The sequence below is a fragment of the Canis lupus genome, chromosome 5, assembly GCF_003254725.2.
Source record: "Canis lupus dingo isolate Sandy chromosome 5, ASM325472v2, whole genome shotgun sequence".
Lineage (NCBI taxonomy): Eukaryota > Metazoa > Chordata > Mammalia > Carnivora > Canidae > Canis > Canis lupus.
In genome coordinates, this window is record NC_064247.1 from 45,464,230 (window position 1) to 45,488,399 (window position 24,170).

A 24,170-nucleotide genomic window follows, 5' to 3' on the forward strand; every position below is an offset into this window, starting at 1 on the left:
ATTCCAACCTCATAATATTGATGAAGAAACACACAAATCTACAGAGAAAAGTCATCTATTGTTAGTTTGTACAAATATGGTCCACTGAGGAGCTCTGCCTGCAGTTTAAGATTGAAGACTTGGTTGGCAAGTATTTCAAAGCTAAACATAAAAACTGATTATAGTGTCTTGGTTGAGGAGAGGTATAAGAAGGACTATTTTTCTTGAGATTTCTTATTTTTCTCCCTTAACATCCTCTGTCTTTTGAGGTAATAGCTAAGTTCTATGAGAGTATAGACTGAAGTGAAATTTGCCATTTGGGGGATTGTTTAGCTCTGAACTCCATTTCTAGAGTGATCCTGTGTTGTCACTGTGAACATTGAAAGAAATGGCAGACACATGAACTCAGTGCAGCCTCTTGGAGCCCTGTGTCCCAGGACTTTGAATCTGGAGGGAATGGTGCAAACATGTAGGAGTGGCTTGAGATCTTTCATGGAAGCAGCAGAGCCAGGAGTCCAGTGTGGTAATGGCTGGTGACCAGTGGTAGCCAGACTAGAATGGTGTCCTGATAAGACTGTTCTGTGTTATCTTTCTCTTAATTCATTTTTATGCTAAGGTAAGTGGAACTGGTTTCTGTTGTTTGCCCGAAGAACCCTGAGTGGTTAAAGAATTACAAGAAAAATATCAAATGGGTTTTTGCCCTAAAAGAGCTTAGTGCATAACACAGAGAGGGTAGGTTAATATGCAGTGTAGACACACAAATAAATTAGGAGAAGTTAGCAAGGGGTGGGGGGATTCAGTATTTTTTCCTGTGTATTCCATTAAATTACGGTTACCCTCAAACTTTGTCAGATGCATTATCAGCAGGAGATTGTTGAAGCATGTCATCTTGGAAATACAAATTAATGAAAAAATTAGCTGTGTTAGGGTGTGGCATAATATGGTTTCAAACCTTCTTTAAGGAACCTTGGAGGTCATCTAGTAATTTTTTTAATTACACAGTATTTCAGCTCAGAAAACTTTAGAGGCTTGCTTAAGACCAGGCAGATCTTGGCAGAACTGGGCTGGATCAAGGGCTCCTTCTACAAGCGATTTCTCTTGTTGCCCGCAGGAGGAAGCTGGCATGTGGACTCTGTCCTCAGTTGGACCTTTCCTTACCTTTCCACACTGTCTACCTCTATCCTACATTGTCCCTCCATCGTGATTTTCTTTGCACCTGGCCCTTTCCCAGAACAGCCACACCCTTCCTTTCTGTCTTTTAAAATCGTCTGTCTTCCTCAAAGCTGGGAACAAATTCCATTCTCCTTGATCACTTCACACCCCTCTCTTCTGACCCGTGCTGTTCCTCCTACTTGTCTTAGCGTCCCTCCACATCTACTGTCTGGAGGTCCCCACGCACTTGTTTATCTTGCCAGCTGTTAATAGACTGTAAGTTTTTGGTGGGCTCAGATTTTAATTGTGGTGCTTCTTTAGATTCTGCCAAAGCCTGGTGCCTTGATCAAGAAAATGTGGCAAAGTGAGAAAGGGCAGTGAAGCTGGAGGCGGAGAAATGTGTCTGAGCCCAGTCTTGCCACTCACTGGCTACTTGACCGTGGGAATATCTGAACCTGAATCTTCTCATCTGTGAAACGGGCTCTGAGACTCGAATGTGGTTATAGATGTGAAATCCCTTTTTAAGCTATAAAGTACCGTACAAATGCAAGGTTTTACTGTGATTGTACTGTGATTGTGTTTAATATGTATTTGAGGAATGAATGATTGAAAAGCACGTAAAGTGAAGAGAAGCCATTCTCCCCACCCTGCTTGGAGGGTCTCCTGCCACCATATTCTTGACCCCTATATTCTGTGTTCTCTAATAACATCATAGATGTATTAGTGGTAAAAGAAGAAAAGTAGCAAAGCATCTTGATACAATGTGGCTTTTAGGAAAATACTTAATTGGCTTTAATTAGGGAAAGTACTATATTCACTTTGATCAGAAATTGACTCTTAGGGTAAGCAGGCTCATTATTGGGAGCAGTACAGAGAGCCCTAACCCATCGAGGTGGCATTGATTGTTTGATCATCCCTAGAAGTTTATTGTAAATGAAGCAGCACTTACGGTTCTTGGGTATTCCTGGAATTGCTGCTATAGTTAGAAGTGAGTTATTCTGTGTGGCAGGAATGGCATATAGAAAAGCCATAATTCTGACTTGCTGACAGGAAAAAAATAGCAGATTTTGTATTTATATTATGTCGTCCTTTTGGCTAAAATCCATCAGCTCTGCATAGTATCTTGTGATGCTTTCATCAGAGCAGTTATTGTGGGTCTCAGCAAGGCAGGGGGGACTGGGAGCAACTGCTGCAAGTGACTTCCAAAATTCCTTTGGGTACAGTCCCTAGTCATGAGACTGGAAGGGAAGCAGAGTTCCTTTCCCTGGCTCAGTGTGTGTCTTAGGCCTCAAGGAGATTGCGTGTGCACGTGGATTGGGCCCTAGTCAGTGACCACCAGAACTGTCCTATCCACACCTGCAGCAATTGTGTTAGTTGTGGGTTGGAATGTGGGTAAGGCCTGGGCGTTTCAATCATCTTTTTGACAGTTCTTTCAGTCTCTGGAGGGGAGGTCTTGGAATGAGTTTAGTCTTCTAGGTGGATGGTAGGCTGTGAAAAATACTAAAAAGTCAGAGAAGACTGTGATGTTGGTGACAAGGGACATTTTAAAGTAGACTTTACCTGCAGTGGAAAGAGAGAGGTCCTTGGAATCTGGAGTCCTGTGTGTGACTTCTGGCACTCCCACTGATGGGCCTCAAACTTCTGTTGCTTAATAATAAGAATTAAGGGCAGCCCAGGTGGCTCAGCGGTTTAGCGCCACCTTCAGCCCAGGGTGTGATCCTGGAGACCCGGGATCGAGTCCTGCGTCAGGTTCCCTGCATGGAGCCTGCTTCTCCCTCTGCCTGTGTCTCTGCCTCTCTCTATGTCTCATGAATAAATAAAATAAAATCTTAAAAAAAAAAAATTAAGTGCAAGTGCCAGCTCCACACATGAGATGTTGCAGATGCTCTGTATAGATTGGAGTTCCCTCTTCTTGACTGGAACTGTGTTCCATCAAGATGTAATCAGTTTAACAGAAGTTCTGGCCAGAATATGAATGCTTGCTGCCTGCTAAACTCTGCATTACGCACTTTATGTGCATTAACTCATTTAACCCTTCACAGCTCTGTGAGATAAATGCCAGCACCGCCACCACCGCCCCCCCCCCCCCGCCCCAGCGCTTTTTAACTAAGAACATTAAGGTTTAAGAATGTTAAATAGCTTGCCTAAGATTACAGTAGCTAGTAGATGGGGAAGGCAGGATTCAAACCCAGGTCAGGATGACTCCAACTCACTTTTAACTGCTCTGCTAGATTTATGAAATGGAACTTGATTTATGACCAGGCTTTTGTTCTGAATTCCTGTGTATTCTTTTGTTCTTTAAATAAGCTCACAGCCTACTGAAGTCCTTTGTCATAAAGCCTACAATATATTTCTTTAGCATTTAACGCCTTTCTAAACACTTTCACATCAACGACCTTATTTGAAAAAGGCATTGTGGGATCCCTGGGTGGCGCAGCAGTTTGGCGCCTGCCTTTGGCCCAGGGCGTGATCCTGGAGACCCAGGATCGAATCCCACATCGGGCTCCCAGTGCATGGAGCCTGCTTCTCCCTCTGCCTGTGTCTCTGCCTCTCTCTCTTTCTCTCTGTGTGACTATCATAAATAAATAAAAATTAAAAAAAAAAAAAAAAGAAAAAGGCATTGTTAGGAGCTTGATGAAGACTTTTTGAAAGATCTTTCTGATACTTTAGGCAGGATGTTTCCTCTCAGGTTAAGGGATGAGGAAACTAAGGCTCAGAGATTAAAATGATTTGCTCAGGGTCACCCTTGCTGATTGTGTGTTGAGCCAGTAATGCTGCTTACTTTGTTACCTTCATTTTTCTTTTAACAACTACAGTTGATCCTTGAGCAACACAAGTTTGAATTTCATGGGTCCACTTATATACTTTTTAAAAATAAGTACAGTACAGTGGTATAAAATGTATTTTCTCTCCTTTATGATTTTCCTGATAACATTTTTTTTTCTCTAGTTTACCTTATTATAGGACCACAGTATGTGATATATATAGCATACAGATAGGTGTTAATTGACTATTTGTGTTATTGGTAAGGCTTCCAGTCAACAGTAGGCTACTAGTAGTTAAATTGGGAGGGGGGACTCAAAAGTTATACGCTGATTTTTGACGGCACAGGGGTTAATGCCCCTAACCCTTGAGTTGTTCGGTGTTCAGTTATATTTAACTACTTATTGATTATCTAATATGTGCTGATGATCAGCACTAAACATAGATTAGAGCTTCTATTGTTATGTTTGGTTTCCTCCCCAGCGGGGAGCCTGATGTGGGACTCAATCCTAGGACCCCAGGATCACCACCCGAACCAAAGACAGATGCTCAACCACTGAGCCACCCAGGTGCCCCTAGACCTAAAATTTCTTGAGCAGCTGATTTCAGGAAATATTTTTAATTACATATTTTTCTTTTCAATTTTTCTTGGTTCTTTAACTTATCAACATTTTGTATTTCCTACTTCAGAAATCAAAAGCTTTGATTCCTTTCAGGTGTACATAAAGTAACTCCCTGTGTGTGTGATGGTTTCTTCAGCAAAAATAACCAGATACTCAAAGTATCGTATTCTGACTCTTCTCATTGATTTTAACCATCATCCAGTTGGTTTTTATCATGTAAATCTGACAGTGGCCTTTGGCCAAAAGCCATCCTATTCTGATCATACTTGTGATTATTAACATGGTCTATTTTTATGTCTCTTCACTATTCAAAATTTAATTGTATATTCTTCCCATATATAGATACCCATATTTCAAAAGATGTCCTTGACAATTTAAGAGGGTTTCTGCGTCTTCAGACGATAGATTTCTAGGAGTTTAACATCTTGGAAAATAGTTATGATATCCCTCTGTTTGTAGCTAGGCCCTGTTCAGATCCACAGAGTTGTGTTTTGTTTCTGTTACTTCTCCCTCATTCAGGAAGTATCAGATACACTTGTCTCCTATATGAGACTTTTGTAAACCAAAGAATGGTGAGACTCTATAAAATTTCCCTGATTTTTTTTTTAATTTTTATTTATTTATGATAGTCACAGAGAGAGAGAGAGAGAGAGAGAGAGGCAGAGACACAGGCAGAGGGAGAAGCAGGCTCCATGCACCGGGAGCCCGATGTGGGACTTGATCCTGGGTCTCCAGGATCGCGCCCTGGGCCAAAGGCAGGCGCCAAACCGCTGAGCCACCCAGGTGTCCCAGGCAGTTTTTTTTTTTTTTAATTGAAATTTTGTAAGTCAATTAGACTTACAGAAGAAGAATACACTGCTATCATCAAAAAAGCTTTTGATTACTCACTTTTATTCTTCCCATTTTTCTGAGCTTCTTTATATTCATTTGCGTTGGGATTGGGACCCAGTGAGTGAATCATACTATTTTTAAAGGGTATTGTGCGATTTCTACTCTGGTCAGTTTTTTAAGCATTAAAGATTTTCTTTTTGTATCTGTAATAAGAAACTTGAATTGATTTCTTGGAATTATCCAGAATATTGATAAACTGATCTTGCTCTTTTCCTACCTGTTCTTAAGTAAAGAGAGCGCATCTTGCTTGGTTTATATGGAAAGAAATGTTATTTGAATGAAGCTTTTACACAGAGTCTTTAGCAGCAAAAGACTCTTATCATCCTGAATGAGGACAGATGTCATTTCATAGAAAGTGGATCAGCAGTCTTAGATTTAAGTACTTAAAATGGTCTAGCATGTCTTTTAAGTGCTTTATGGGTATTTTTACATTTTAATCATTAGTGTCAGTTTTTTGAGAGCAGAGGTTTTGTTATTATTGCATCAGCATATAAAAACATCATAGTAAATGCATATTGTCTAGAAATTCTGTTCCTGATTATGTTTTCCCTAAGAATTTAATCTCTAGGCTAGCATCACAAATCAATACCATTTTATTGTCCTGTCCAGTAATACTGGAGGTCGGTTTGAAAATTAGGTATACTGTAATTTCAATATACTGTGGCTTGCAGTAGAGAAGGAATGATATAAGAGCAGACCTCTCTTTTACTACAGGTTTTCATAGAATCCTAGTTCTAGAAAAATCTTGGTAATTTTAGGCTGACTCCTTCAAACCTTAGATGAGGCTCAGAGCACCTTGTGACTCTTGAGTTCAATAATAATATGTGATTTGATAGTGCATTTTAAAATCCTTTGTGAGTTCTAAAAGGATATATGCTGTAGTTTTTATTAAAGAGTTTGGGCCTGATGGAACCTACACCTGTCTTCCTGATCTGAAAGGCTCTGAGGGTTCTGAATGTGTCCCTTTACTGATTTGGAGCAGGCTTCTTACTACTCCAGAAAATGGAGCCCATCTGGTCAATTTTCTTTCTTTTTTTCTTTTCTTTTCTTTTCTTTCTTTCTTTCTTTCTTTCTTTCTTTCTTTCTTTCTTTCTTTCTTTCTTCTTATTTATTTATTTATTTATTCATGAGAGACACACAGAGAGAGAGGCAGAGACACAGGCAGAGGGAGAAGCAGACTCCATGCAGGGAGCCTGATGTGGGACTCAATCCCAGGACTCCAGGATCACGCCCTGGGCCAAAGGCAGGCGCCAAACCGCTGAGCCACCCAGGCATCCCCATCTGGTCAATTTTCATTCATACTTGATGATAGCATATAATGGCACGCTTCCAGGAAAACTCAGATCGAGAGGCCCCAGACATGGTGTTAGCAGATACTGCTGATGAACCACCTAGTGCTATTCTTTGCCCAAGAGTAAAGGAATATTGGAGAGATTTCCCCATTTATGAAGCTGCAGAAATGAGACCAACCCCTTTCCTCTACAGGACCTTTGCACATGCTAATCCTTTACCCAGGCTACTTTCTCCTCATCTCCCAGGATATCCATTACATCTCAGCTCATTATTACTTCTCTTTGAGTCCCACACTAGATGACATTCTTCTATTATATCTCTCTCTTTTTCCTTCAGGCATTTTAAGCTCTTTATAATTACTTCTTTATATGCTTCTTTGTTGGATTCCACTGTAGACTATAAGCTCCATGTGAGCAGGAGCTCACATGGAGCTTATGTTGGCTTTCTAATATAGGTCAGCTTCTGGCATGTTCTTTATGTTGGCTTTCTAATATAGGTCAGCTTCTGGCAATGAAAAACTGCTCAAAAATAATGAATTTCCTAAATGTGACATTTGAAACTCAGCTTCTGAGCCGAAGCAAGGTGTTAATGAGCATGTAACTAATTTCATATTGCTGTTTTGGTTCAGGGCAGACTATCTGTTCACATAATTAAAACAATTGATTATATTAAATTTTTAAAAGCTGGGAATATAATGATTTATTCTTTGAATCTTGCTAAAATTGTCCATGTCAAAATAGCCAAGTCAGAGTTGTCATATCAAAATTCATACTTCTATCCTCTGCCTGATCTCCAGAAGATGGTATTGTGACATGATTGATTTTAGATTGCATTTATGTTTTCATTCGTTCCATCTCCCACTTCAGTCATTAGATTCTGTGGGAATACTGGCCTATAGCCTCAGAGGTAACCCATCCTCATCTCCTCCCCACTCTGTACTTCTGTTGTGTAATGCTTGGGACTGTGTCTTCCTAAAGTAGAATTCTAATAAAATGTATTGAATGACCAAGAGAAAACAGATAGTAATTTGCATTAACTTGGAAACCACTTTCATACCACTAAGGGTGGTTGCTCCTTATTTGCAAAAATTACTTAATTCTACTATTAAAAAAGGATGTGTGAGAGGCACCTGGAAAGTTGTTAAAACAATACAGAGCTCTTTTATGTATGTTTTGGGGGTGTGGTGGTGGTTGGTGATGAAGATGATGGGATGGGGTACTTTAATTCTACAGAATCAAATGAGTATTTTTTGTTGTTGTTGCTACCTAAGTATTCAAGTAAGAATAGCTCAAAAAATATTTGGTGAACTAAAAGCATTTTTCATCAGGCCTATTCTTAGGCCTTCCCCCTTTTACTGTATCATATGATGTTTCACCATTAAAATGAGGCCAAGGACAGAACGGGTTGGGAGGAGGGTAATTCTAAAGGAAATGGAAATGGGAAGTAAAAGTGCATATGTTGGGTGTCCTAAACTATTGTTCACAGCCTCGGGAGATAGGTTGACGGAAAAGGCACACGGTCCTCACTTACACTAGACAGGGCACTCTGTGCCAGGAAGCAGAAGGCCTTGGCTTCCTTTCTTGAAGCAGTGAAAATACCATCTTTTCAGATGTCTCTCTGTCCTCTCACTGTCATCATCAATTTTTTCCCCTTCTTCCTCCCAAATGCTTTTTCCTGCCCACTTATGATTTGGGCTGCTTCCTTAATAAAAGTGTCCTCTTATTTTCTGATGCAATTACCTCTGCAGCTGATTTATTTATTTATCCTTGTCTTAGCCCGACTCTAAACGGACTTTGGAAAGTAGAGAAGAAAATCCAGTCTGCCTTTTGGAGGACATTGGACAGCCGAATAAATGCAGGTATGTACATTTGCATATTTTTTTTAAAAGACCAAAGGAAAATGGCTTTAAAGAGAATAATTAAGCTGATTTTGAACTTATAGGGCTACCTGCCCTTATATCTTTTACTTTTTAAATATCAGTATCTTAATTTTTGTTCATTTCCAAATGTTGAGTGTGCTGGTTTAAAAATCCCAAGAGTGGGGATCCCTGGGTGGCTCAGTGGTTTTGCGCCTGCCTTTGGCCCAGGGGGCGATCCTGGATTCCCGGGATCGAGTCCTGCGTCAGGCTCCTGACATGGAGCCTGCTTCTCCCTCTGCCTGTGTCTGCCTCTCTCTCTCTCTCTCTCTCTCTCTATGTCTTTCATAAGTAAATAAAAATAAATCTTTAAAAAAAAAAACAAAAAATAAAAATCCCAAGAGTGTGAAAGTATAGGAAGTCCAAAGTAAAAAGTAAAGTTTTCTTATAATCCTTCCTAGATATTCAGCATTTTAACAATTTATTATTTTTCCATATTATGCATATGCATGACCAAAAGGATCATAATATACATATTGTGCCTTTTTTCACTTTGCAGTATGTCCTATATATTTTCCAGTGTGGGTTCATGTAGCTTTATGTCATCTTTTTTAACAGCTGCATAGTATTCCTGCATAGTATTCCTTTCCTGTTGATAGTTGTTGTTTTGTTTCATCTCCTGGTGTATGTTGTCAGTTGTATTTTCTCTTATTTTAAGTACCACACCTTGTCCATATATAATTACATATACTTGCCTGATTATTTACTTAGGGTGAAAGGGTATAACACCATCTCTGAGATCTTCTCCTGCCATGCCCATATAGGATCTCAAAGACAAAGGTTTATCATATCTTATAAAGCAGACTGTAGCTGCTTTGTTTTCCATTTCTATTTTTTGTTGTGGGATGGAGTTGGGGGCCTAGTGTTGAGTTTGAAAACATTCTTGCTTGACAGTTGATCTGAACCCTCAAGGTAAGTTATGAGCCTAGTCTTTCAGCCTGTTTTCTGGAAGATTCTGGTTTTCAGGTTTATTTCAGGGATGAGAAAGTAAAATTGGGTGCCTCTCAGTTTATAGCATTGAGGTACATCTGGTTCATGTCTTTCCTGTAAGTATCTTGCCTCACCAGGGCAGCTGATAATCAATTACATGAGTTCGGTGAAAAGAACTGTGGCTGTTGTCCCCACTCTATGACTTGTCTTGTTTTGAGCTTCCTTGGGCCATTATGCAAGTTCCTATTAAATGTAAGGCTCTATGCTAGGTACTGGGGATACAAAGATGAATAATACAAAGTTCCTTGCCCCTAAGGGCAAGCATATATGAGTGGGAGAGACAAACAGACATGTGTGTAAGATGGTCATAACCCAGTGTGGTTAGTGCAGCGAGGTGAGTTTGGGAGAGATCATCTAACTTAGGGGATAGGATGGAAGTTCATAGGTGCTTCTTGGAAGAGGTAATGTTCAAGTTGAGTTCTTTTTTTTTTTTTTTTTTTTAAGATTTTAAAATTTTATTTATTCATGAGAGCCAGAGACATAAGCAGAGGGAGAAGCAGGCTCCTCAGAGGGAGCCCGATGTGGGACTTGATCCCCAGGCCCCAGGATCACCACCTGAGTCCAAGGCGGACGCTCAACCACTTAGCCACCCAAGCATCCCTCCAAGCTAAGTTCTAAAGGAAATTGCAGTTTGCCGTGAAGGGGATGAAAGGTATTCCTGGTAGAGAAATCAGGATGACCAAAGGCAAGAAGGTGTGAAACACAGAATAGGGAGGGAGCTAGCTCTGTGGGTTTCAGGCATGAAGTCAGAGGCCAGGAGTGATGGAAGATGAGGCTTGGGATTGGCTAGCTGGCAGGTGATGGAGGGCCTCTGTTAGGAGTTTTGAGATTTCACTTGTAGATTAATCAGAGGATCCGATATGTGTTACAGAGGCATTATTTTGAGGGCTAAGTGAAGTTTGGCTTGGCAGGCAGAAGGAAAGTAGGAACCTGGGGTCAGGGAAATTAGTTTGTAGGCAGCTGGTGTCAGAGTGAGGGGAAGAAAGAATGTGTAGGGCTTTCCTTTGTCACCCTTCCTTTCTGCCTTGTCTAAGGCTAAGTTGCTGGGGCTGGCTCTTTGATCCTAGTTGCCCTCCCTTTAGAGGGAGCTCAGGTGAATGACTTATTTGTAAATTTCTCACCAAGTTCTGACCTCTTCAAAACAAGGCTTCCAGCCCTTCTTCTGCTGCCACATAGTGCTACCCATCATCCTACCTGCCTGTGGAGTGACAAGCACCTGGCTCTGTTCATTTAATTTTAAAGACCCTTTCATATGGCTCATCAGCCTGAATTGGTAGTCACTTTGCATATACTATTTCAGAGCCAGCCCTGGGCTAAGCTCTGGGGGCATGAAGATAGATAAAATATGGGTTCATGCCCTTACTCAGCTCATAGAGTGGTGGGAGGTAGACAAAGATGATGTGATCTATGCCATAGGTCAATTCAAAAGTGAAATAATTCTAGTAGAGGTAGCAACATTAGTAGCATTAACATCAGTGGTTCCAGAGTGAACCACATTTTTCAACTACCACTTTTGTACAAATAGAGAAGACAAATTTAGTCTGTCTAAAATTAGTCTGATTTTTGAGAATATGGACTGATCATCATAATTAGAATCAATTAGAATTGATTATTTTCATCGTTACAATGGATAGTTTCACCTATCATAAGTTATGATGCATTTGATTTTCAGAGAGGGAAAGGCAAGGGGAGATACCTACCTGCTTGAGATATATTTCTGCCTTCTTACCTTCCTAACATTTTCTTTTACCACTTGAACCTTAGCACATAGAATGACCACACTATCTCATTTTCCTTCCACTACAGTATCTAAATATAAAAGAGGACTGCAATGCCATGGCTTTCTGTGCTAAAATGAGGAGCTCCAAGAAGACTGAGGTGAATCTGGAGGCCCCTGAACCAGGGGTGGAAGTGCTCTTCTATCTTTCTGATAGAGAGCCCCTCCGGCTGGGCAGCGGAGAGTACACAGCAGAGGAGCTATGCATCAGGGCCGCGCAGGAATGCTGTGAGTACTGGCAGTTGCCCAAGGTACATTTCCGTGGCACACCATCCTGCAGGCAGATCCTGGTGTCTCTGCCCCTGGGAGCTCTGCCAAGTGGAAAGAGGTGTGGGCTCCGTGAGGCAGAGGCTCTGCTCTGCCTCTGCCACTTAATTGCATTTGATCTTAGGCCAATGATTTTAATTCTGGGAGTTACACTTTTCACTTTCTTCATCATAAAATGGCTTATTCCTGCTCTGTCACTAATTGAGCTTGCGATACCAAGGAATGATGCTTGCCTTCTGTGGAGGTCAGTTTTTATTTCCCCTACCTCTAGGAAATTGGAATAATATCAGCACTAAATCAGTAAAAGCATCTGGTACAAAGTTACAAGATGAGTACGTGGCATCTCTCAATATCTGAATGATTGTTCAAAACTTCTTCTGAAAAGTATGATCCATCCTTCTGCCACTATAATTTGCTTCCCCCTCATGATGCTGACCTGAAGTGAAAAGTTGTCACTTCGTGGCTTGGTCTCAATGCCAGGTTGTACAAAGGGCAGTGAGGCTGTGAACAACATGGTCTTTCTTTTCCCCCAAGTGAGCCTTGTTTTACTTAAGTTAGCCTGTTGCCCTCAGAAGGTGAGAAACCAAAGTGAATAACAAAATGAAGCCCCTTTCATTATCCTTTGAACTTGGAATCAGTGACAGTTTTTGTCTACCTACTTTTATATGACTAGTAAAGTTAAATCGTAGAAACGTAAGGATCTGATCCCCTGGGATTGTGGTGATGATTGTATAACTGTACATATACTAAAATTCACTGAATTGTACACTTAAAATGGGTAGACTTTATGATATGTAAATTATATCTTAATGAAACCTCATGATGATGCGACTAGCAATGATGGCAGACAATCCATGCTTCATTTATATCATCTTTAGCCCTCACAACTGTGGTGGGGTAGTATGGACGTTTCAAGAAATACCTACCTAGTTTGTGATACAGCTTGTCTAGAAATCCATTTTTCTTCTGATGTATATCTTTCTGCCTCAAATGCGTTAAATACCAGAGTTCCAATGAAAGGGGAAAAAGGTTGGTGCTATAGGGAAGAGTGTAGTAGGTCCTTACTAACTAAACATGACACTAGATAAAATTGGCTGAGACATATAGATTATAGTGGTGATTTTGACTAGATACCAAAGTATATAAGGATCTAGCTTTAGACATCAATTTTAAAAGTATTTGTAATTAGCGAAAATCTAGACGTAAATTGATGCTTCTGATGTATTTTTTTTTAAGGTGTGTGTTTTTCAAATCCTTTCCCTTGAGGTTTAGTTTATAGTGTTTATTCTGTTAGCCCAGCTTCTTGCCATCGGGTTTGTATGGAGTTGTTGGACTATATTTAATGAGAAAGCCAAGGGGCTGCTAAAGGAGATAAGGGGCAAGAGCCTGAGTCCACAGGCAGACGTAGCCACTCAGTTTGCTGTAGCTCTGGGCTGAGGGCCAGTCAGTGTGGGGCACTAGCTGCTAAGCCCGGTCTGTAGAGAATGAGTGGGCTCTTTGATAACTGACTCAGGGGAATGGTGCAAACATGTATTAATTTTAAAAGTATATGAGTACAAAAAGCCATGTATTCTTATAGTTCTGGTTATTATTATAGTAAGTGGTAATTGGAAGCAGTATTGTTTTCTTCCTTCTTGTCCACTGAATATATGGTCAGTTTTTGTTCTTTCAACTCTCATTCTTTTACTTCCTTGGTAGCTCTTTCTTGGTGTGAATCTTAACTTTGCATTTTATTAGCCAAGTAGCCTTGAATCAGACTAAATCTCGAGAGGCCACAGTTTCTTCACTGGTAAAATGGCAGAAACATTAATTACCTCATTAAGTGTTAGGAGGATTAAAAGATAATAAATGTAGAATGTGTTAGCCTGATGCCTGACACCTAACCATCAGTAAATGTTAGTGTTGTTAAAATTATCCAGTATTTTTGTATAAAAAGCTCTCTCTCTGATCTTCCTGTTTATAAGTACTAATATTATTAGAGTCAAGCCTGTGGTAGAATTACAGATTCATGGTTAGAAATAAATTATGCTTCAAGATGTATGTGTCAGTGCACATTCAAGTCTGAGTATGTGTGAAGAAAGGCTGCGTTTCTAGGCCAGCCCACAAAGGCCAGTTCGTGAAGGAAGACCTATAGTATACCTAAAACATAGTCCTAACAATACTGGATCTAAAACTCATTTGCTTTTGTTCTCAAGGAAAAATACTCTTTGAAGTTTACCCCCATCCTCTCTGTATAAGGGGGAGTGACTTCCAAGGGGATTGGTGCAGATCCCTTGAGAGGCAGGAACTGACACCTCAGCGAGGAGGAACGCGTTAGGATGTCAGGGCATCTGCCGCTTCTTCACACAGTGTGTGCACTGGAGAGAGTTGGTGCCGAGGTCCCTGTAGGTGCCAGTCTCACTTGGGATGTCTGATTTGGGAAATGGCAATTACCTTATATGTTCATATATTGCTCAGATGACTGTATCTTTGTTCGAGCCCTGGCCATACATGAAAATATCAGTCATAATTGATTATTTGCAATCACCTTCTTCCCTTCCCCCATGCTTTTAGATTGCACGTCTGTGTAATTTTAATCATGGGCTCAGAAGTCAATGGAAAGGTGCTTTCTTGGCTTCATAATCTCTTTTATCTTTTTAATCATCCTTGTGTCAAAGGAGGCAGTTCGTGGGGGTAGGGCAGCAAGGGAGCACTATCGCACCACTCTTGTTAAGCATGTATCTTCTTTTTAGTTGGCTACTAATAAAAAATATTTATGATAACTATACAGAGTACTTAAGTGTATTTATTTATTATTAACGGTAATAGATTTTTTATCACTGACAAAAATCACTTTGGTTATTCTAACACATGATTTCGTGTGCTACTGCCAGGAACTTCTTTGCATGTTTAATGCATAATCACAGTGTGTTAGAATTGTTAAAACATTTCTGTAGGAGCAGATTGGGGATTTCCTAAACTCCTAGAGTGTCTCTGGGATTAGCAAGGTGCACATCAGGTGGGATCCGGGAACCTCTCAGCTGGCATATTTTTTCTTTTAGGCAGGATTTATTAAGACTGTCATAGACACTGTGATGAGAAATATTAGACTTTTATTTTAAAATGGTTTTAATCTGGTTTGCCAGGAGCTACAGTACATATTCCTGGGGAGCCCTGGTTCTTAATTATCATGATTAAAACTGTCTGATTAAACATGGTTGGAAGTCATATTTGCCCTAAGAGGATAAAAATGTGACCTAGATTCTTCGGATAAGAGAATTTGTTGTCCTTGCTTTGAAAACAGATGACCTAATGTATCTATCTTCAATTTTCTGATATGTTCTTTACTTTTCCCCAGGTATCTCTCCACTTTGTCACAACCTCTTTGCCCTGTATGATGAGAACACCAAGCTCTGGTATGCTCCGAATCGCACCATCACCGTTGATGACAAGACATCGCTCCGGCTCCACTACCGGATGAGGTATGGGTCCCTGCCTGGCTTCCTCTTTCAGGGGTATGAAAGTTAGCCTGGAGCCCTGAGTCACTTACTAAGAAGGTTTGTAGTCATTTTGTAATTGGTTAAGTTTTGTATTTGCTTGGTATGAGAAAGGACTTTTTCGGTATTTGAAATACAATTCAAGATGAATTTGATCATCTCCTTCTGCCACATTTTACAAAAGACATTATTGTGCAGAGGGTATTTTGAATAGAATTACTATCCTACAGCAGAATTTTTCAAGCGGTGAGTCTTCATTATGAATTTAATTCCGTGAGTTGTGACTAGAATTTGTTTTAAAAAAGAAACAGGCAAGAATAGGTAATATCAGCATATACACATATGCTAAAAAATACTGTTTTTGTTTTTACAACTTCTGTTTGTGATATGCAAGTCTGTGTATCAGGTCATGATACAATAAACTATTTCTTCTTAAAAGTTGCAGATAAAGAGTTTGAGAGGCACTGCTTAAAGTGGTTCCCTAGAAATTCTAGTTTGGTCTTGTTCTCAAGGGGTAGATATTTTGATCCACTTCCTGAGGATTTTTGTCTAGTGGGCGGGATTCTCACTTTTCTTCTGATGCCTCTTCTCCTATATTGCCTCTTCTCCTATATTGTAGACTTTCTTAAATGTCACATAATCTTCCAAGGGGGTATAGACAGTACTTCTGACTTCTGACTGTAGTCAAGAGACTACAATGTAGTCTCTTGAGTTTAAAAACCCATTTGCTATGTATCTAGAATTGAAAATAGGTTTTCAATAGAATTGAAAATAGATACTAGTAAAGCACAAGTGAATATATATTTAGCAAAGGTGCTTATAAACCATGTGTATACCTTTTGAAAAGGATCTTAACTTACTTAGACGTGATGAAATTAGATTTGGTCAGGTGCTAATGGAATGTAAGGACCTGCTGGAAAAGCCCTCAGGGATCTCAGAGGCTCTCCCCAGTACTTTAGCTGCTCTTTCCTTTGGGAAGTTGGTAGAGTTGTTAACATTCCAGAATGGTCTGGATGTTTTCCTCAGCAGCAGTTGAACCAGATCTACTTTCTTTGATAATCATCCTAGGGCTGACTTTTTTTTTTTTCTTCTTTCTGTACTCACCCAAGATCTCACCTTAAGGGGAGAGGTGTACACCATGTGAGATTTCACGCCCCAGATTTAGGGAAACATTCACCCCACCCACCTGAGCCTTATGACTATATTTGGATTTGTTTTTCAAAGTATAATCTTGTTTTTTGTGGCCTGGGGGTTGGCTGTGTGTTCCAGCATTGAAATGTGTCTTTGCAGCTGGCAGTCCAGGGAGGGAGCATGTCATACTGAGCTCTAGTCCTTCCCTGTAGGTTTCTCCACTTGGCTCAGAATCTGGAATGGTAGAATTGGGGTCTTGGATGAGACCTGAGTTTATCTAATTTAACTATCACAACTGTTTGGAGTGGGGGGTGGTGGTGGTAGAATGACTGATGTCCCAAAGGGAGATATGAGTTAGTTACCCAGAGTCATATACCTGGTGTCATATACCTCTTGTCAGCTCCAGAGCCCTCCTTGAGACATTTTTGTCTCAAGGTCTTTGTTGACTGTGTGAGTCCCTCACCCCTAAAGGCTGTCTTTGCCTCCTCCTTGTACTGTTAGCTGCCAGGAAGTGCACGGCTACTTCGTTTTTGGCACCTTGATTTTGTACCTGACATTGCGCTTCAACAGGATATTGCTTTGTTACCACAGGCTCTTTGAACTTGGAAAAAAAATCCCACCCTAAGCTAAAACATTTGCATTACAACAAACTACAAAAACTTTAAAACCTCATAATCTCACCACTAAAGATGGTGTAATATGAAAACAAATGTTAGTGACTATTTCAGTGGAATCCCAGCTCTATTTTGGGAAATACTCTGTGCTTCAATTATAATTCTCTGTCTTTAGATAATACTTTTAATAGTTACTGTTTTATAATGTATCTTAATATAAGATAAGCATATTTTTTATTCCTTTTCAAGAAAAAATATTTTCTTGCTCTTTCATTCAAATGAATTTCACTATCCATTAGTAAAGTTCTATAGAAACCAAGAGAGAATTTGTTGTGTATAATATCTATATGTAAACTTAGAATATGCAGTCATTTGTAATGTAATTTTCTCAAAAACTTGCAAAGAAGGCACATCTCCTTAATAGGTCTATCTGTTTATCTATCTCGTCCTCCCCCTTCCTTCCTGTGTTGTCCCTTCACGCCATGATGAAAAGGAATCTACACAGCTATTATACTACATTTATTTATGCCATTCTATATTTTTTTTCCATTAGCATGTTCTAATACCAGAAATTTGTGTGTGGCCCAAGTTTGATGGACATTTTGATAATTAATTTTAAAAAGGAGTATAGAGCATTTTTTCATATGTCTGTTAGCTGTCTGTATGTCTTCTTTGGAAAAATGTTCATGTCTTCTGCCCAGTTTTTAATTGGATTATTTGTTATTTGGTTTCAAGTCATAGAAGTTCTTTATTTTGGGTATTCGTCCCTTTTTGGAAATGTCATTTGCAATTTCTTCTCCCATTTGGTAGGTTGTCTTTTTGTTATGTTGATGGTTTTCATTGCCTGTGCAAAAGCTTTTTGTTTTGGTATCAGCTCAGTATAATTTGTTTTTGTTTTCCCTTGCCTCAGGAGACCTATCTAGAAAAATATTCCTGCAGTTGATGTTGAAGAGATTACTGCCTGTGTGTTTTTTTCTAGGAATGTTATAGAATTGTTGAATCATTATTTGGTACACCTGAAACTAGTAGAACACTGTCTAAATTCCATTTGAGTTTAAAACAAATGTACCTTCTAGTTTTGTCTTACTAGGACAAAATTAGGAAGGTACTGATTTTGATAGTCACTAATTTGAAGGTTTATGTTTTTTGTTTCTTCATCTTACTAAATAGCTGTCAGCCTTTGCCAGTGGGCAATTTCTAGACCCAGCCTTGCTTTAGGCTCTGCTCAGCCATTACTGAAATGGTAAAGCTGTACATTAGTCTCATTTCCTCAGCCCTATCCTGTTTGAACATCTTGCCAAAAGATTTCCAAATCAGAGCTGGTCCCACAGGGCACAGGTAACAGCCTTGAAGAATGTTTTTATTCAGATCCCATTGAAGATCATGTTCTGCCCAAACATATTGGGCCCTTGGCTTTACCAGGTCCTAGGATTCTTTCTCAGTGAGACTCATGGGATGCAGCAGAAGAGGACCATGCCTTGTACTGGTTCAGGGAAAATCTGTCTTCAGTGCTTCTCTTTCAAACAGCCTCCTCCATCCTGGAGATTCTTTTATGCCTTTTCCCAGGTACCTTTCCATATTGCACATGATTCTCATTTTCTCATTCCCTACATCCACTGCCAGACAGAATTTACATGTCTGCATGCCCTTCTCTGAGAGCCCTGCTTTGCATGTTTGTGTAAGAAGTGCCTGGCACAGGGTAAATGTTGAGAAGCTCTTAGCTACTACTGTCTTTATCGTCCTTGGAACCTTTCACCTGTCTCCTTCCACACTGACTCCCAGAACTTCTAGTAGATGTCTGCTTATCATGTGAATGATGAGAACTCTCTGTTTTGGACTTGATTTGATAGCCAGAGAAGTTGGCTGTGTCCTCATTGATTTCTTTTCTTTTTTTTTTTTTCCTGCCCCAGTGTCAGATTTTCCTGTATTTGCTCAGTTGGTAGAATCCGTTCACTTCTTATTTTCTGCTTACCTGGGATCGCTGATGCTGGTTGAGTCCTCCCATCCTGTGCTCTTTTCTGCCATTGAAAAGTGGACTCCTCAGTCTGGCAATTGGGAGGAAATTTGTTTGTTGCTTCTTCATTCCATGGTTGTTTTTTGTCAGCACATGGGCATGTCAAGGAAGTAAAACCCAGGTACCAGTTGGGTCTGTGGCCTAGAGATGGGCTGGATCAGCTTGGACCATTCACTTTCTCACATTCCAGAACTCACTGTGTTTCTCTTACAGGTGGCAGAGGTAAGTAGTAGTTAAGAGAACAGGATTGTGGTCAGATCACCTAGTCTCTTGGAACCTCAGTTTTCCTTGCCTGTAAAATAGAATCACTGGAACTTCCCTTGTGCAGTTGCTGTAAGGATTAAATGGCATAAAGTGCTTATTAGTTTCATTCCACTGGAAGCTGATGCTTGTGGTAGTGCTCATATATTTCTTCTACTTCAGCTGTATTCATTGTAAAATAAACTATCAATTTTGGAAAAATGGGAAAAGAAACAGTGCTATATTACCTGTACATCTTGATTATACAAGGAAACTAAAATCGTTTGAACAGAAATGTTGGAATATGAATAAAATGGGTCTTGGAAACAAGGCAGGGTGGCCTTATTAAAGGTGAAGGGAGTGGCCGGGCCAGCCTCTGGTCTCATCAGCTGTAGCTTCCTATTTAGGAAGGTGTAGTGGAAAGTCACTTTATCTCCCTGAGTCATAGGTTCTGGCAGGACACTCTTCACAGAGTGCTTGTAAGAGTGAAAAGAAAAAGGACTTTATAACCAATGAAGAGCTCCACAGGTCTGTCTGTCTTGCTTTTCAGGCAAGTTTAGCCTCCAGCACTGAGCACTCTGGGTATAACCAGGATACCTCTCCCATGCATTCTGAGATCCCCTTTCCCAAAATTGATGTTTATTTCCTGTCTTCCAGGTTCTATTTCACCAACTGGCATGGGACTAATGATAATGAGCAGTCTGTATGGCGACATTCTCCAAAGAAGCAGAAAAATGGCTATGAGAAAAAAAAAGTTCCAGATGCTACCCCTCTTCTTGATGCCAGTTCTTTGGAGTATCTCTTTGCTCAGGTGAGACGTTTGGGCCCAAGAGAAACTAGAGTTCCCGGGAAGGGTAAGGCATCACAGAGTTCAGATTCCCTTGAGCAGCTGAACTTGTTGGTAGCTAGGGTATTTGTTTTATGGCCCTCTCTTTGGGCAGGCCTTGCCACCTGTGGACTTGCCCAAGATGAAGAGCATAAAGGCAGCAATTCAGTATCCCAGGGGGCTGGTTGTCCCACTTGTGAGCTTTTAAGACTTCATTTCTTCCCTATTCTTCTCTTTCTCCCTCATCTCCTATCATTTTACTTCTCATCCACAGTGCCTCCCATGGAAAGAGCAAAGGCAAGCTGTAAATGAGGGAAGGTGTAGTTCAGTGGGGTGAATGGGGACATCTCAGCAGTCAGAGTAATATTCAGGGAGGAAAGAGGTGGCTACTCTTGGTCACAGCGGTAGTAGGGTAGACAAAAGCCAGAAGAGAAGTAAGAGTCACCTAAATTATATTACCCTGAGATACCCAACATTTTTGGTGACATGCTTCCTGAGTTTTTACCATGTAGGCATATATTATGTACTGTGTAGTTTTTTAAAAATATTGTATTATTTTATAAACTGCTTTTTTATCCATCCTATTGATGATATTTGAGATGTCAATTAAAAGTATATAATGGCTTCATAATAATTCACTCATTCAACAAATATTTACTGAATGTCTGTGTACTCTTTGCTGCAGTGCTACAGACACTGTGGTGAACAAGACAGACATGGTCTCTGCAGCATCAGATACCAAATCAAGTGGGACAAAGAGAAAACAAATGAGCAAATAAAATGATACATAGGTAATACAGAAGAATTGTGAGAAGTGCCATGAAGGAAAAAGCTTTTGTGACAGGGAATATGGGGAGGGGATTGGAGTGGGAATATCTAATTTAAATAGTATGATCAGAGAAAGTCTCTAAGGAGGTGACACTTTTACCAAATCTGGAAGAACAAGGAGTCTGCAGTTCTAAGGAGGGAGCGGGGAAATTATTTCTTCTCTAGTGCATGGTTTTTTAACAGCAGCACTAGTGACATTTTGGGCTGAGTAATTTTTTGCTGTGAGAAACTACCCTATGCACTGTAGGATATTTACCCAGACCCCTGGCCTCTACTTATTAAATGCCATCCCCCCAGTTGTGACAATCAAAAATGCCTCCAGACATTGCCAGGTATACCCTCCAGGGAAAAATCTCCCTGCTTGAAAACATCTGATAGGGAGAGAACAGAATGCAGGAAGGCTATGGGGCAGGCCAGAGCTGAGGAGAAAGTGTGTGTATCTGAAGGAGAGGAGGGTGATAAGGAGTGAGACTGGGAAGGCCGATGAGGAGAGGATCCTATGCTTTGGTCCCAGGGAGAGAAGATGCTGGTTTGACCTAGTGCAGTGGTAGTAATGTTAGAGAAAAATGGTTGGATCTACCATTAATTCCAGAGATAGAATTGATAGGATTTACTGATGGGTTGGTTGTGGAAAGGAAGAAACTCTGAAGTATCAAAGATGATGTTGAGGTTTCTGTTTTGGGCAGTGTTTGCTAGATAACAAAGTCCTTCCCTATGTAGGGAAGACAAGTTGGAGAAGGGGTGGGAACAGGCCTTTTCTTTTGGAGATGCCTGTGGAGATTGCAGGTGGGAAGTGAGTAGAAGGCTGCAGTCCAGAGGAAAAGGCCTCATTTATTTAATTCATTTCTTCTTTGTGGACATTTTTGGCTTTTCCTAAGTTTCCCTAGGATGCTGTCACTCTTACAGTAACAGGTTATTGTGGACAACCTTCATGTGTGTTTCTGTATGTGTTGTAGTATTTCTTTGGGATATGCTTTCACATGTGATTTTTATGTCCCAGTTATAGTCCATTGTACAGCTTTAGTTTCTGGTTGGGTTTGGTCCCCATTCCATACATATCTTAGAAGTAGCCTTAGAGGCAACAGAAATGCACAGCCCTGGGCAGATAGTATGTTGAAAAAATTAAATGAACTGGCTATTTTCAGATTAATCATTTTTTGTTCAACCTTCCAGTTTTCTATATTCAAAGGAAGAGCATGCCATACTTCAAGAATAAGTATTGCATTAGAATCTGACCTTTGAGAGGTTCAGGAATGAGTTAGTTGAAGTAGTTATACAGTGATGTTTACAGAAAATCACAGCCAAACAAAACAGTTTCAGATTTTGTTCTGTTCTTCACACGTTGCTGGCAGAGATGATTGTTGTTGGTTGGTCTTTAGGAGTTTATGGAAGTGAACAGTGGCCTTTTCTTACCTGAGAGAAACAAGCAGTCTATCTTGGAAAGAAGAGGAACTGCAGCAGTGAGAAGCCTCCATCCAGAAACCACTAAGTTAAAGGACCTTCAGGGAAAGCGAGTCTTACTTATATAGAAACACTGCCCTCAGTTTTCACGTCTACCTCTGTTCCAGCTAGAGAACAGCTGAAGTGTTGAGTGTACTTAGTAAGGATTGAGTGTGGCTGTAGCACAGTGTTGCAAAACCAGAGCCCTGGAGTCACATCTAGGTTTGACTTACCTCCACCACTTCCTGGGTCCCTGGCTCCCATGGCACTCTATCTTTCCACTTGACTTTGTTTCTTATAGCTATTTGATGTTCTGTATTTCTGCTTGTCTATTCTTTCTTCTCAGCATGGAGTCTTCCTGTGGTCAGGGATGCAGTTTGGCTTACTGCTGTGTATCTCCCTGGCACCTAGAATGACATCTAGCCCATAATTGGTCCTCAGTAATCAATAATTACCAAATGCGTGAGTGAAGTGATTTAACCCTGGGGTGCCTTAGATTCTTCATCTGCTAAGTAGAAGTGATAATGTTAGCATCCACCTCATAGGGTTGTTGGAAAGATAAAGTAAACAGTATATAAAAGGAACCTAACACAGTGTCTAGCACTGAGGTTAGAGTTTAAGAAAAGGGAGCTAGCATTGCCATCATTGTCATTACTCTATACAAGACAAGTGATGAGTACTGATTTTTAGTTTTCTTTCTCTGTTTTTGAAGCCCTCACTGGCTCTTGGGTGGTTGTGCACCTCCAGCAGGGGGTGGTGGTGGTAATATTTTGGTGATACATTTCACTACTAGAAGCTTAAACAACAGATAACAATAAATCTGTGTGGTAATGACACACTGTAGAATGTGGATTCCTTCCCCTTTTTCTAAATCAGCCTCCAAACAGGGTGTGGTGCCCTGTCAGTTAGACACTCAGTTCCCTAGGCTAGGCTATCTCAGTGTATATGGGATCAATGAGCCAGTGCCACCAGCTGTCACTCTCTCTTGCCCTGGTGCTGTCCAAAACCTAGTACACTCTGCTGGCTGCCATCATTTATAGATAAACCCTGAGAAGGACTCTTACATGTTTATGCTATTCATTAGCAGGTAACATACTGCTCAGTAAATATTTGTTAAAAAAACAAATTAACCTGGGGAGAACATTGCCTGAACCCTTCATACTCAACTGTTGAGAAAGAACTTTGGTGCCAGAGAAGCTGTAAATCCTATTAGTCTCATTGCTGTACTGCTTTTCTGGGTGGCACCTCCCTGTGTGGGGAACTTTACTGTCAAGGTTAGAGACATGGGCTTGAAACTTAAGTGGTGGCTCATTTCTTCTCACCTTTGCTCCAAAGGGACAGTATGATTTGGTCAAATGCCTGGCTCCCATTCGAGACCCCAAGACTGAGCAGGATGGGCACGATATTGAGAATGAGTGTCTGGGAATGGCTGTCCTGGCCATCTCCCACTATGCCATGATGAAGAAGATGCAGTTGCCAGAACTTCCCAAGGACATCAGGTAAATCTTCCTGCTGGTTACAGAATTAATTGTGGGGGCGGTGCTTTTTATACATCTTCACACATCTCAGTTTAACCACTGACAGTTTTTGGCTGACCCCTGTTCTCTGCAGAGCCCAAATCTTGTTTAGAACATTTATAAAAGGTAGCACAATTATAGTAGTGTCCTGATTTTGAATGTTGGCTGATCTCAGAAATTTGTATTCGGGTGAAAGTTCTGGGCTAGTGATGCCAATCAGATTGGTGGCCCACGTGCCCACCCCTTGCACCTCTGCCCATGGTGGGCATTGCCATCACTGCACTTTTTCCTTTTGTGCAGGACCAGCCTTAAAATCCTTCTCAATACTGTTCTACAGGCAGCTACTGTCATCTAAACTAGAGTTCACTGAGAGCTGTTAATTTGATGTGAAGGATGTTACCTGAAGAAAATTTTATTCACTTAAAAATGTCATT

The 24,170-nt window shown here is 40.5% G+C and overlaps 1 protein-coding gene across 1 annotated transcript in view; it reads left to right on the plus strand.

The window, feature by feature from the left end:
* Positions 1 to 24,170, plus strand: part of JAK1 (Janus kinase 1) — a 79,853-nt gene that overhangs the window by 23,936 nt on the left and 31,747 nt on the right. Inside the window, exons 2-6 of the mRNA XM_049110342.1 lie at positions 8,477 to 8,559; positions 11,413 to 11,611; positions 14,988 to 15,111; positions 19,783 to 19,936; positions 23,555 to 23,718. Of these exons, the coding sequence (XP_048966299.1) occupies positions 8,554 to 8,559; positions 11,413 to 11,611; positions 14,988 to 15,111; positions 19,783 to 19,936; positions 23,555 to 23,718 (647 nt within the window). The 5' untranslated portion in view covers positions 8,477 to 8,553. The remainder of the gene's footprint in view (positions 1 to 8,476; positions 8,560 to 11,412; positions 11,612 to 14,987; positions 15,112 to 19,782; positions 19,937 to 23,554; positions 23,719 to 24,170) is intronic.